Below are 15,559 nucleotides of genomic sequence, written 5' to 3'. Positions count from 1 at the left end.
ATGTCATCTCTCAACTGATCTCAGTAGCTACTATATATGATAATGCATCATCAACAATCATCTTATTTCTACACTAAACATCATCCAAGCTAACATAAGGACCAAAATCTCACAAATCTCGGGAGGTGGATTCATCTCATCAAGGACACTTCTGTAATCTAGAATTTCCTTATGAGTTTGATAGAATGAGTAGGCGACAGTCGGATTCACAGTAGGCTCTTCAGGGGCCTATGTTGTGGGTTTCCTCTTCCGAAGGTGTGAATCTTTTGAACCAAGTGGTCTACCACGCTTTTGTGTAGGGGCAGATGATTGGCTAACCGCTAATGTACGTGGATCGGCCAAAGTGGCATCCCGGGCCTGCAAGAGGGAAATTTATTGTATATTTGGTATATTAGTCTTTGCAGGCACATTCGCAGCTGGAATATGTGATCTTGCCACTCGCGCTAGATTGATGAAAGCATCTAGCATGCTTTGAGCTACGCTATGAAGATCTAATATGCACTGCACTTCAGTTTCAGACTAAGCAATACGGGGATCTAAATGAGACAAAGTGGGAGTCGTCCACGATAATTCGTGCTTTCATCATCAACGTTGATGTTTTTATCTCCCCCTAACGACAGGAAGACTATCTCATAGAAGTGACAATCCGTGAAATGAGTGGTAAATAAATCGCATGTCAAAGGTTCTAAGTAACGAATAATCAAAGGTGAATCATATCAAACATAGATTCTCATCCTTCTCTGAGGCCCTATTTTTGTACATAAGGGTGGCGAAATAAGCACATAAATTGCACAACCAAAATCGCACAGATGCGATATATCGAGTTCGTATCCTATAACCAACTGAAGAACGCTATATGGTTAGGTCACAACAGGCCTCAGGTGAACCAACATGGTTGTGTGTAATATTGCATGGCCCTAAGCAACGTTCGGGAGCTTGGTACGTATGATCAACGATCGAGCAATCATTTGTAAGTGCTTAATAAATGCCTCTGCCAGTCCTTTCTGGGTGTGAACATGGGGTACTGGATGTTCAACTTCAACCCCAATTGACATGTAATAGTTATCAAAAGTTTTAGATGTGAATTCTTTAGCATTATCCAATCGAATAGATTTGATCGGATAATCAGGGTGGTGAGCCTTGAGCTTGATAACCTAAGCCAATAGTTTGGAGAATGCAACGTTCCTTGTGGATAACAAGCACACGTGTGACGAATGTGTGGAAGTGTCAACCAGAACCATAAAATATCTAAATGGTCTACAGGGGGTGAATCGGTCCATAAATGTCCCCCTGAATCCTTTGTAGAAAAATAAGAAGATTCGAACGAATCTTATCATAAGAATGCTTAATAATAAGCTTTCCCATGGAGCAGGTTTAACATGCAATATGATTCCTTGAATCGAAGTGGATGCCCATGTGATGATTTGAGGATACGGCGCATCGCTGTTCGTTTAGGTGTCCCAAACGATCTTGCCAAAGTGTAATTTCGTGCGCGGTCCCAGAGGTAGGGCCTGCCACATAGTGGCTTGGGTCAAGTCCAAAACACCCCAGGTTAGAACTGGCTTGTGTCGTCGGGGAAAGAAAATGGTGTCACTATTTCATGCAGCTAGTTTTTGAGACACAGTTCTCGGTGTAGAACCGTAGGTTCAACAACGAGCCATTTCCTAGTGACGAAGAGGGTACTCGACGTCGGGGAAAAAGAAAAAGGGAAACCCATGAAATTCAAACTTGAATTTCACCCAAATTTGATAAAAATTTTCTGGAATTTCAATGATTTTGGTTCGAATTTTGCCATAAATTTGCACGGCAAGGCCGTGGTGTCGCTGTAGGCAAGTTAGGGTTTCTAGGTTGGACACCATAGGCATCAGGTTTTCCGAGTGAGCATAATGCCTTCGTGCATGGCTCAGGTCATGGGTTCGAAAAACCCTAAAAAAAAATTCAATTTTTTCTTTCTTTTCAATTAATTCAATGCATATTTAATCAAATAATTCAATCCATGAGCAGATATATGATGCAATTCATGGCAATATCAATTCACATATTCAACAATTATGGATATAATGCATAAACGATTTATATAGAATCTAAAATTCGAAGAACTTAAAGTTAGGTCATGCATTATAGTGAATGTTCATGTTATCAGGGTTGCAAAAATATTGAGATAAAAATTGTTGTTTTGAAAGAACTTGATTGCATGTTTGAAAGAACTTGATTGCATGATGATATTGATGAACTGGTTTGATGCAGTAAACTTCCACGTCAGATTCTTAAGCGCAGTGGTAGGAGCGTGTTGATAACGTGTTGTGGCCTATGTTTAATTGACAGGGAGAAGGGGCCGGCGGCACAAAGAAAATATAGAGAGATATGTGTTTGTTGGGTTGTGTAGAGGATGTGTTATTCCCCTTACGCAGTACCTTTATTTATAGTAATAAGGAAACAAAGAATCCTTCTCCTCCAAGGAATACAAGTCCTAATAGGGAAGAATAACTATAATCAAATCTAATTTAGGATTTACACAATCACACTTAAATGAAATGTCTTCATCATAGGTATAGAAGTACTACTAGTAGATACATTATTCAATATTTGTACCTTTGTTATAAGTTAATAAGGATGCTGAGTATTTTTTTTCACACGTAGACTCCAATTTTTTTCATATATAAATAAGAGTTTGAAGATCTTAGTCATAGGTAAATTAGTGTTAATAATTCAAAATCCAAATTAGGAAAAAGAAGAATGCATAAATTAAGAATTTTAATTAAATCTTATAAGTTAATGAAGGGTAAATAGATAAAAGCAAGTGAAAAGGAGTTTTACTAAAGTTGTGCATGTTGATTGGTCTATATCGAAATACCTAAAACAATAATGTTAACGAGTTTTATTGAATAATACAAGGGACACTGACTCTTATAAGTTTGTGGTTGGCCCAAATAGAAATTTGTATTTGATACGTTGTTTTGTTCTAAAGCGTCGATCTAAATGGAGGATTTCAAGTCTCTACACTTAAGATTGGTGCATTTACTCACATTTCGCATCATCTCCACCATTGTAATTCTTAACGATTTAAAACGTGCCACATCACTGACAAATAAGTTTTGAAGCGTGAGCACTGACGCAAATTCTTCCTTTGCAGATTGTTCTTCATTATTTGTGGGTTTCAAATTCGTGTTGTTCATGTTTTGTAAATAGGTGACTAAGATTATGGCAATTTAAAACGTTGGACGTACACCAGCTGTTATAGCAGCTAAGATTATGGCAATTTAAAACGTTGGACGTACACCAGCTGTTATAGCAGCTGTGTTGTTTAAGTTGTCCATGTGTTGTGCACGTGACTGAAGCATTGCTGATGTATGTATAACAACTTATTTCCTCACACTTTTTAGTGTCATGTTGTAATTGAATCCAATCAAATCCAACGAGCAACTTACTTCACTTTTTATCCTCCATTGTTCTCTGCAATTCTAGCTTACTGAGTTCATCAATTTCTCAGTGATTTCTACTTTAAAACTCACCAAAAAAATTCACAAACCTATACAAAACTAACATGGCCTTAGAGCTTGGTTCGATTTGAATCAAGGGACGTGAGACTATGATTTGATTTCGTCTAGGTTTTCAATGATGAACTCGGTTGAATCAAAGAGCAAAATGGCTGGATCTGCTGCTGAGCTTCGAGCTCCAATCTTCACTAAAGTCAACTAAAACTTCAAGTGTATTAGGATGAAGACTATCTCCAAATCCTATAATCTGTGGAAATTTGTAAATGGAGGTGTATTAGTAAGATTGGCAGTCAATCTGGCTTTTCAATATCCTCGCTGATAATGTTATGACTCGTTTGGAAAGTGTTTTTAAATTACTAAAAAACGCTTTTAGGGAAAAAAAATTTGGGTTCCAAAACCGCTTGTCACTTCAAGTACTTTTTCAAGATTAACTTGCATTTTTACTAAAAATGTTTTTAGTTATCTAAAAGCGAATTCAATCATTTAAAAGTATTGCTCAAACGAGCCCCTAAAGTATTAGTTCGTATTTGATTATTGATAAATCAGTTTATCATTTGAGAAAAAATATTATCAAGATTAACGAATTTAAATGACAAAAAGGGAAAGATTGATTTTGAAATCAATACAAGCAGCATCAAGATGAAGAGCATCAATATGAAGAGCATTTTTAATAGAACAGAAGAGACACGTGAATCCAAGTAAAATCATACTTATTTTTTTAACAAACGATATTATCTACACTAAGAAGATAGGGGAGTAGTGGGCTAAGCCTCACAATAAGCTAGTAATAATACGGTTCAAATTCGTTTTCAATAAGAATCGAACATAAAACCTCTTACTTATAAATGAAAAGGAATATCACTAGACTGTAGTACCAAGTGTCAGGAAAAATGAGAATTAAAGCCCCAAATATTAATGTATAGCCCCTTGGAAAGAGGAAATTACAATACAAATACGCCTTTCCTTATATTGTATTTTCAATATAAATAATTATTAGAATACAAATACATGTTTAAAGTAATTATTAGAAAGGGTGAAAATATATTAGCTTAGAATGAACCGAGCATAATATTTGCCTTAATTAGATCCACCATATCACATGTTTACTTCCATTTCTTGAACTTGCCCCCAAAGGGCTTGCCATGCTTAAATTTCCCGTGCTTAAATTTGCCATGACCGCCGTAGCCGTGGCCACCCCCGTAGCCGTAGCCCTGGGAACCATGGTAAGCGCCATAGCCATGGGGTGCCCCAGCTCCATAGCCATGGGGTGCCCCAGCTCCATGCACAAGATGGTTAGCACCATACGCAGCAGCAGCTGCGGCAGCACCCCCAGCTAACATCCCTCCCATTCCCATGCCAGATCCATGCCCTGTACGTAATAATCTTTCAGTCACCAAGAAAACAAAAATATATAATATATATTATACTTTAATTTCATTTTAGTTGGTTCTTCATATATGATGATCACTAGCTGGAAGAAAATTAAGAACATCACATGATAAATATCGATGCAAAATGAGAAAATTGTTATTGGTACTTATAAAATTTTCAGTGTACACTCTAAACTTTCTATATTTAGAAAAAAAATACGCTTAATTATGAGAAGTGCGCAAATGAGATTTTTAAAGTGTTAGTAACAGTTTTCTTTCAAAATTCTATATCTATGTATTTTCTTTTGTGTCTAATTTTTTGTCATGCAAACTATTAAAAATGTGGTCTCCATAATATTTTCCTTTATATATTTCTCCTCTCTATCTCTTCCATTGTAAATAAGGGGGGAAAAAACACAATCAGATTGTCATCCTTCAATAAAATTTGAATTCAGCCATTTGATTAATATACCCATGAATATTATTGGCCTATAATTTTGTAGAGTACCCAAGTATATATAAATTCAAAATTATTATAAACCCGGTAAACCATAAAGTTAAAAAATAGATTAGGGACAACCGTGATGTGATTCGATTGCATGCAGAATGAGAAGACGCTGAAGTACCTGAATAACCGGGTGGAGGGTAGGAGGTTGGTGGATATCCCCCATAAGAAGGATACGCAGCTGGAGGGTACCCCCCTGAAGGAGGGTATGATCCACCACCACCATATGCTTGCGGGGGATATCCATATCCTTGTGGAGGGTGTGATCCACCACAACCATATGAAAATAGTCCTTTCTCACTTGTCTCATGTTTCTCGTGCTTTCCACCTCCCATCTTCAAGTACGTAAGATTGATGCCTACCTGCATATCATTATTAAAAAATTACTGAAGAAAATGAAAAATAAAATAAAACAAGTAATTATAAAACGCGCCAACCATACAATGACACCTTGAAAAATTCATCACTACGTATTTTACGTTGTGTTTCATAGATAAAATGACCATCTAGTACTTGTCAAATGGGACGCACCTTAAGTCATGATTTTACTTAATTCATGGTTTAAGGAACATAACATGTTAGAGAATTTTGTTGTAACATATCATAGATAATTGCAACAATATATTGTTATGCTTAGCTAATAATAATAAAAGATATTATCCCGGGACCAATTTTCTACACTCATTTTGTGTGTGGTCTCTTTGTGACATCGATTATTAATTGACACGTATTAAGTTTATTACAACAGATTTAAGAAGGGTTAAGTTTATGAACACGTGTCAATCAATTATAAATGTCACAAAAGCCACACACAAAATGGGTAGTGCAGAAATTTAAACTCATTTCTCTGGGACCAATCTTCAAAACCCTAGATAAAGAAAATTCTTTCCAATTAAGCAGGACGTAAATCTCTAAACATTTGCATGCGTTAGTATATCTCATGAGCTTATATATAACCAGCCATTAATCTTCAAATAATAAGAAATCCATGTTCATATATAAATCATTAGATATATATATTAATGCAGAAACAGAGGACAATAACTAGACATTAGAGAGAGAGAGAGAGAGAGGTGGCTCACAAACGGTTGTGTGGGGACTATTAAGTTTGCCCTAAGCAGTACTCAATCAAACGTGTAGGTGTGGAACTTGAAAGAAATGAAGTGTATATGTAGGGATCGTAAAGTAAACAAGTATATATTCTTATCACTTTGATCCCAATTAATTAAAATGAGATAATGATAGATAAGATTCCATAAAGTTGATGCACTGCGTTACTTCAACGCATGTGCTTTATTCTATGCCCTATATAGTAAAGGACCACTAACATTTAATAACTTGTAGTTTCTCTAGTAGGAGAAATTTTTAGTTGTGACGGAAACATAAGTGGTACATTATATGTTTTAATAAGAATGGTGAGAAATTTTATTTTTTAAGTTATTAACTTTTTAGCGCACATATCTTACCATTTGTTTAGTGACACGTAGTGTACCACTCCGTGTACCGATCATATTGTACAAGATAAAAAGTTATGCTAATTTTATAGATCCTTTTAATTAAAATGCCTAAATTCAAAATTTTCAATAAAAAAAAATTTACAGAGTCAGTTAGCACACGTATGTGCCTATGGACTAGAATCATTTGATTTTAGTCCCCACACGTGTAATATAGGAACTTGTATGTCTGTCGAATATGGAAAGAAGAATCTCACATACACCTGCCTAAATTGGAATAACTTTTAGAAAGTACGATCATCTTTTCAATCATATTTTCGTGTTGATAATTTTTCTATTGACAAAAATGTGTCATCTACAAAAATATATGATATTTTTAATAGAAAAATAAATGTATTCATATAGACAAATCTCGAGTATTACTGCTTCTAGAACATCCGAAGAGAAAAACATTTTTCGTAACAGTGGGTAAAGACATCCCAAATAAAGTAATCATGAATGGAATGCCGATCGCTAATAATGACATCGTCAAAAAACTTTACCTCACGAAAGAACTGAACCCAAGAAAAAGAAGAAAAAGATCGTGGAAGTAATATTATTCTCAATAATAGTCTTCAATCGTCTAGGCGTTCTACACTTATACAAAATAGAATTAATAATGAGTTTGGAATCACTTTTAACACATACATCCTTAAAACCTTTGACTTTTGCAAACTTTAGCGCATCACGCAAAGCAATTGCTTCATAAACCCCTAAAATTGTGCATCCCAACAACAATAGGAGATTGATTTTGATAACTAGTGGCAAAACCTGCAGCCGCTTAAGATTCTACCACTAAACCATCAATATTAATTTTGATTCATGGAGCACAATCTGAGAACACGTGTGAACAACATTGAAATTACGAACTCATCTTGAGTTTTTATTGGTGTTGTAGTACTTCTACCAACTGTAGCGGCCACACCATTGGAACTCTGGCAGGGTAGACTATACTATTGCAAAAAATCATATTGTTTTTAGCATTCCATATTTTCCAACAAATGAGGAGAGCCCTACTAAAATCAGACAACTCCACTTCATCATTAGCATCAAATGACTTAACCAATCAATTAAATCCATCCCAACTTGACACACCCCGACCCAGAAAGTCCACTTAGACCCTGAATCGAACTGTGCTGGCCGACACCTGGAAGGTGACGAAGCCATAAAATGTGATAGTGTACAAAAAGTGAATAAATTTGAATCTAAAAGTGTCTAAGTACCAGAGTGCGCTACGAGTGGGAGCGAACCCATTTCACACGCGATGTCAGAGCATAAGTAAGGTACAGTAGTATGGGTAAGAATCATACCCTCAAAAAATATCCATTAATACTAAGATTCACCACAGATTGTTGTCGATACAAACTCAGCAGCTAAAACCTGGAGGGCACCAAACAGAAGGTGTGAGTAAGCAATAAAACCAAGCTTCCCAAAGTTATTACCTCTCTAAAAGTAATGCCCTAATGTAAAACCCGTATCGTTTTCCATAAGACAGTACAACATATATACATATATCCAAACCATACTCAGAAATGACCAAAACCACGGTTTTCCATTAACTCCACCATACATTAATAAGTAGGCCAAATGAACTAAATCAATACAAAGTGATATATCAGTCAGAGTCATCTAAAATGACATGTACAACTTATTCGTATCTCATCAATCATGGCTAGCATATAAGTCGGAGTCACCTCTAGTGACCTGTACGACTTATCCATATCTTATCAATCCAGGCTAGCATATAAGTCGGAGTCACCTCTAGTGACATGTACGACTTATCCATATCTCAGGATTCTTATCAATCCTGGCTAGCATATAAGTCGGAGTCACCTCTAGTGACCTGTACGACTTATCCATATCTCATCAATCCTGGCTAGCATATAAGTCGGAGTCACCTCTAGTGACCTGTACGACTTATCCATATCTCATCAATCCTCGCTAGCATATAAGTCGGAGTCACCTCTAGTGACCTGTACGACTTATCCATATCTCAGGATTCTTATCAATCCTGGCTAGCATATAAGTCGGAGTCACCTCTAGTGACCTGTACGACTTATCCATATCTCATCAATCCTGGCTAGCATATAAGTCGGAGTCACCTCTAGTGACCTGTACGACTTATCCATATCTCATCAATCCTCGCTAGCATATAAGTCGGAGTCACCTCTAGTGACCTGTACGACTTATCCATATCTCATCAATCCTCGCTAGCATATAAGTCGGAGTCACCTCTAGTGACTTGTACGACTTATCCATATCTCATCAATCCTGGCTAGCATATAAGTCGGAGTCACCTCTAGTGACCTGTACGACTTATCCATATCTCATCAATCCTGGCTAGCATATAACTCAATAAGTATACCTGCACACGAGTCGGAACCACCTAAAGTGGTCTGTACGACAGGACTGGGTGTAAATAAATAAGCTCAAGTGCTACAATCACGTGAAGACTGGGCGAATAATCGCGGGTCACCTACGAGTCGGAACCACCTAAAGTGGTCTGTACGACAGGACTGTGCACCTACCTTGAATCCAAGGTGAGCATAAGGTGCGGGAGGTGAACATCACGTGAAGGACTGTGCCCTGGCCACGGGCGGGAGCACTAACACCGGGGTGCAGGTTTATGAGCTCTCAATGCATCTCAATATAACATGTGCAACTCATGGCAACCAGTACGACAGTATCGAAGTTGCCTAACACATAACTGTAGTCATGCTATAACGAAATCGATTCAACTAGTACCATAAACTCACCTGAACTTACCTGGGTGTCCTGAGTTCACTTTTGCACTTGAAAGCATTCCCAATAATTATATGCAAGTAATATACATATTGATATACTATGATGCAATCTAATACTCAACCATGTCGTAGCATGTTCAATTATAAACAATACAGTGAGAAGTGTACAATCAATAACGCATTACTCCCAAACTATTTATTTTCAGGGATAATTATCCTTGACGACCCAATTAACACTAATTTAGCTAACTAATTCATAAAACTAAAACTTGCCTTTACCAATTTCCTTCGCCTTACTCAATTTCCCAAGCAAGGCTTTGGTCTCAAATATTTTATGGCTGCATCTAACGTCTCGTTAGACTGCCTACGTACCCTAAATAGGGATCAAGCCATTCGTAGTTCATATCGTACTTCAAGCATTCACAATAATTATATATGAAAGTAATATACCTAATCAATTCAAAAGTGTCGATAGAACTCTCAATAATATGTACGATAAAAAGGAAAAGATCCACTTACTTGGAGTCCACGCTATGATTCTCTAGCGCACACATCGAGGCGTCCTGAATGATTGGTCCCTGTGACCAATTATCAAATCACATCTCAGAACTCTTATCCGAAGAGTACGTAATTCACATAAAACACAACATCAACGACATTCTAAAATAGTTTGATACCCATTGACCACAAGTCAACCGTCGATCAAAGATCGATGGTAGGGTTTACAACCCTGTATAACTTGACCCGGAAGATCCGCATATCAGATTTCCAATCCGCAACTCCCAACGATCCACAATATGTTTCAAGAATAACATACTAAAATTTCATTACGATCCAACGGTCCGATCTCCGCCAATTGCCTAAAACAAGTGGCCATGAACATTTATTTTACTAACTTACAAATCCAATTCAGGAAGATCCGTAAGTCGGATTCCCGATCTGTAAATTCCTATAATCTTTAAATATTACGTATTATAATATATCCCATTTTGGTGACGATCCAACGGTCGGATCATCGATTCACATTTTCATCAAGTAACGTATCGTAATGAATTTAGGTTCCAACTATCAACCTACGTCATTCAAATGACAAAACTGAATTCAAGACATTTGACATAGCCTAAAAATAGCATTGGCGGCCCACTGGCCATGCGCCGCCGCACGCGCCGCCGCGGGTGGCGGTCGGCCGCCCCGACTCGCCGGAAAATCCAACTATTTCCAAAAATTCTCAAACTTCACAGAAATGAAGATCTCAGTGAGTGGAGCAACTTTCATACCTGCCACGAAGTCCAAAAGTGGACGGAAGATGGTCAATTTTGCCCACGAAGCCGGCGGATGCCTAAAACTTCCCGACGTCGATTCGTCGTCTACGGTGGTCCAACGGGGTCAAGGTTGGTTGGGTTTTGCTCCTGGGATTGTGGGCTACAAAGCCCAAGTGGTGGCATCGGCCATTGCTTTGCCGATTGGCCGGAAAATCGAAAAGGGTGGCCGGAGCACCATTGATTTTCGTCAACTTTCGTGGCCTCAAACCGTCTCATACCATGGTCAATCAAGGTGGTTCTTGGGTGGGTTTTGTAGAGGGGAATGAGAGCTTCAAGATGGTGGTGGTGGCATCGAAAAACTCCACCGGAGTTGGCCGGAATCGGCCTTGGAAGGTGGTCTCGTGGTGGCGCGGGTATGGGTGCACGGGAAGCTCTCTTCCCTGTTTTTTTTTTTTTTTTTTTTTTTTTTTTTTCTTCTTTTCTTTCCTCCCTCCGTTTCTGATTTTGGGCTTCCCCCACAAAGTGGGGGGTTTAATTTAAATACACACTAAACCTTGAATAACCAATTTCGAACGTTCGTAACTATACCGTTATAATCCGGACGCGCAAACGGCTTTCGCCTATACGTTCGTACCAAAGAGTACTACGAGGATATGCTTAAAGAATAAGTCCCACATCTCTCAAGTCGATGGTCAACGGAAGTCAAAGTCCTTGCCTCTAGGGCAATTTAGTAAATTCACGCTTTTAAAATAAAATAAAAACGTAAAATTTGGAACGGGCTGTCACAATCTACCCACCTTAAGAAAATTTCGTCCTCGAAATTTAAAATCATCAGTCCAAAGTAGAATACTCAAAATTAAAGAGATATATGTATGTAAATACATACACGAGGAAGATACAAAGTGATGGCGACTACATAAAAGAGGATGACATTCCGTCATGATCGGAGCGTAGTGACTCTTCTTTCATGCCTCCAAATTCCTACTATCCTCTCATAAACGTGTTCAAAGCGTAACGCACTTCGAAATTAAGCATGTAATATATATATTTTTTTTTTTTTTTGGGTCAAGCCCAAACAACCATTAACGAATTAAATAAGTAAATACAAATATTAACGTAGAATAATCTACTTGTTTACTTGCTTAACAACCCAACGAATAAGTTATTAATATTACGGTCTGCACCCCGCAAAACCGACAATTCACTGTTGTCTTGATAAGCAAGTAACAATTCCCGAGGGTGCAATATTACCATCTTGCCCCTCAATGGGAAATACACATGCCAGCCTCGATCGTACTCATTCGCTACCTTCTGAGGCAACATCGTCAATAACATAAATTTTCTACATCACAATCTCAATCAAATATTTGTTCGCAATAATCTGCTGTAAATCACAAACTGCACATACAATATTTGTATTATATTTCGAAGGATACCATACTCCTAAACAGGAATGTAACCGTAGTTACCCATAATTCTAACAAAAGTATGCATTCATTAAATATGCGTTGTGCGTAAAATCTCCATACATCAACTCCAATGATACCATAGTTAACCCGAAATTGTAACCGTGGTTACAAGTGACTAAAATGGAGATAAGGATATACTGCAACCATGCTACTGGTGGGACAAACAAGATGCAACTCGTCCACAAAGGTCTGAGTAACTCATTTCAAACTAATCGTTAATCTAGGGATAGAAATGCAATAAGGAACAACTTCTAATACTCAAAACCTTCATAACGACTTCCAAAGGCTTGGAAGTAAAACATGTAACACGATGAAATATAAATACACCAAGATGATAATCTTGTCAGGTTTCTGTTTGCTGAAATTGGTATAAAAGTCTAGGAGTAGTTTTCTCAAAAAGTCATCGTCCTCTGGACGCACTTAGAAAATTGTAGTTGTCCAGAAAATTTTGAACTCTATAATCTCAATATCCTCACAACATTAATCAAAGGCAAGGTCCATCTAGAGTGAGGATTCATTTAAAACACATCAAAGGAAGCCTCGATTTTATCTCTTCCCTACTTCCACATTTGGTCACGTCACAAAGAGAACTTCTAGATCACATCACCCGAAGAGGTTGACTACATCCCACTTCTATCTTAGTGGTCTTCACAAGTGTCTTATTGTTGAAATTTCAACACCCATTTTCAGGAAATAACTATTGCCAATACTTCAATTTTTTGAGCAAGAAGAATATTGTTTTCTACTTAAGTAAACAACCACCAATTGGAACATCATATAAGCGTATCATCAGTTTAGCATCACGATTAATGAATTTCACATTCTTTACATATACCACATATCTCGAACTGCGCATATAAAAAGATACTTCCCAATTAAATAGAAAAGGACAAGCTGGAAATGTGCAAGAGTAGATACGCGATAATGCACTCATAGATGCTAATTTAATTCTACTATTGCCTCTGACAGAACTTAGCTTGTTCCAAAAAGTAAATGTAATAAAAAGTTCTAAGATCAATGAAGATTTGGACACACTTTTCTACATAAGAGTCCCAATCAATATTCCAATGAAATTAGAAATTGTTAATTCTAGGTCAGAAGTATGATAGTTCATCTTTAGCGGTTCTACCATCGAGAAACATAAGCGTTAACATACTAAGAAAGTCTGAATCCGAATTGACTTATCACATCAATCGACAATCATCATGCATCATCAAAATCTCCACCGAGAAGTGTCATTTAGCCTTCGAAATAAGGTGATGACTGTTGACTTTAGGTCAATGAATAAGATGATTCGTTTCAAACGATTCTAATCGTGAAAAGTAAAAGCAATACTCCGTCATGTTGCCATACCAACTTAACAATGTGGTGGTATCCGCGGTAGGATTTTTGGGATATGACGCCAAAAGTATATGTCCTCGAAATTTACAGTACTACTAACCAACTCTACGACACGAACTAAAAGGTCTTCACAGTTTCCTCGACACTTATAACAATCTAACAGTGAGATATCATCCCGCATTTCGATTCTAATGTCTATGGAAGTGATCGAGAGGTGGTTAGTCAAAGGGTTTTCGTTTACCTAAATAAGTGATAAGGTAAAACAACAATCATGAGTTTAACGTCCTATTGCAAAGCTTATTCCTAAGCTTCCACGATCCTAATTTATTCGGCTCAAGCGAAGTAGTTCATTGATCCTAGGAGGATTTGATGATTGCTTTTCGGATTTCTACAACTCCCAGGATATGACAACTTACATTCGCAAGCCTATTCTCACACATTTAATAAGTACAACTACGAAAGCAAAAATCTGGAATAGCGTTGATTGAAAAATCTCAATGCTAGAAAAAGACCTTGCTTAATATCTACTTTCAAAAAGACTTCATCGACAGTCGATCTTCCTCCTAAAGATCCAACATGAACACAAGTACGCTTGAAGATATTAGTGCTAATAGGGACCGAACAATAATTATCCCTCCGATGATCTTCCGCGGAATGTTACTAAGAAATCAAGATTAACTAAGATTTCCAATCTTTAAAGAATCAATACTAATGGCGGTAGGACAATGATAGAATTATTTGGTAATATCTCTGGCAATACATGATTATCAAAACATTTACTTAGGCCATCAACTTGCCTCACTTTTATACCTTTCCTCCACAAGGAAAATCTTCGTTTTAGTTCTATGGACATGGCCAAAATGATCATCTAAAATGTCGTGAAGACAACATAATTGTCCAAAACTTAAGAAAAGTTAGCATATCTTTCCATATTCGACGAGGTGGCATCATTCGAGCGTCAAACACAAAAACCAAGAGTGCTCACATCACGCGTGTGATGAACACAATACTGCCCAACATATGCTCTGATACCAAACTGACACACCCCGACCCAGAAAGTCCACTTAGACCCTGAATCGAACTGTGCTGGCCGACACCTGGAAGGTGACGAAGCCATAAAATGTGATAGTGTACAAAAAGTGAATAAATTTGAATCTAAAAGTGTCTAAGTACCAGAGTGCGCTACGAGTGGGAGCGAACCCATTTCACACGCGATGTCAGAGCATAAGTAAGGTACAGTAGTATGGGTAAGAATCATACCCTCAAAAAATATCCATTAATACTAAGATTCACCACAGATTGTTGTCGATACAAACTCAGCAGCTAAAACCTGGAGGGCACCAAACAGAAGGTGTGAGTAAGCAATAAAACCAAGCTTCCCAAAGTTATTACCTCTCTAAAAGTAATGCCCTAATGTAAAACCCGTATCGTTTTCCATAAGACAGTACAACATATATACATATATCCAAACCATACTCAGAAATGACCAAAACCACGGTTTTCCATTAACTCCACCATACATTAATAAGTAGGCCAAATGAACTAAATCAATACAAAGTGATATATCAGTCAGAGTCATCTAAAATGACATGTACAACTTATTCGTATCTCATCAATCATGGCTAGCATATAAGTCGGAGTCACCTCTAGTGACCTGTACGACTTATCCATATCTTATCAATCCAGGCTAGCATATAAGTCGGAGTCACCTCTAGTGACATGTACGACTTATCCATATCTCAGGATTCTTATCAATCCTGGCTAGCATATAAGTCGGAGTCACCTCTAGTGACCTGTACGACTTATCCATATCTCATCAATCCTGGCTAGCATATAAGTCGGAGTCACCTCTAGTGACCTGTACGACTTATCCATATC

The 15,559-nt window shown here is 37.5% G+C and overlaps 1 protein-coding gene across 1 annotated transcript; it reads right to left on the bottom strand.

Moving 5' to 3' along the window:
* Positions 1 to 4,198: 4,198 nt before the first annotated feature.
* Positions 4,199 to 6,506, bottom strand: LOC137748392 (glycine-rich protein A3-like). The gene is made up of 3 exons (XM_068488539.1): positions 6,455 to 6,506; positions 5,494 to 5,734; positions 4,199 to 4,866 (listed from the first exon to the last, which is right to left on the bottom strand). The coding sequence occupies exons 2-3, from the start codon at positions 5,705 to 5,707 to the stop codon at positions 4,601 to 4,603; spliced, it is 480 nt and encodes a 159-aa protein (XP_068344640.1). The 5' UTR covers positions 5,708 to 5,734; positions 6,455 to 6,506; the 3' UTR covers positions 4,199 to 4,600.
* Between the last annotated feature and the right edge of the window lie 9,053 nt (positions 6,507 to 15,559).

Source organism: Pyrus communis, chromosome 10 (assembly GCF_963583255.1).
Source record: "Pyrus communis chromosome 10, drPyrComm1.1, whole genome shotgun sequence".
Lineage (NCBI taxonomy): Eukaryota > Viridiplantae > Streptophyta > Magnoliopsida > Rosales > Rosaceae > Pyrus > Pyrus communis.
This window is presented reverse-complemented; position numbering and strand designations above follow the sequence as displayed.

Coding starts and splice junctions, on each gene's coding strand:
- LOC137748392 (XM_068488539.1), bottom strand. CDS start 5,707: ATGGGAGGTGGAAAGCACGAGAAACATGAGACAAGTGAGAAAGGACTA. Junction 4,867..5,493: donor CCCTCCACCCGGTTATTCAG/GTACTTCAGCGT, acceptor TATTACGTACAG/GGCATGGATCTGGCATGGGA.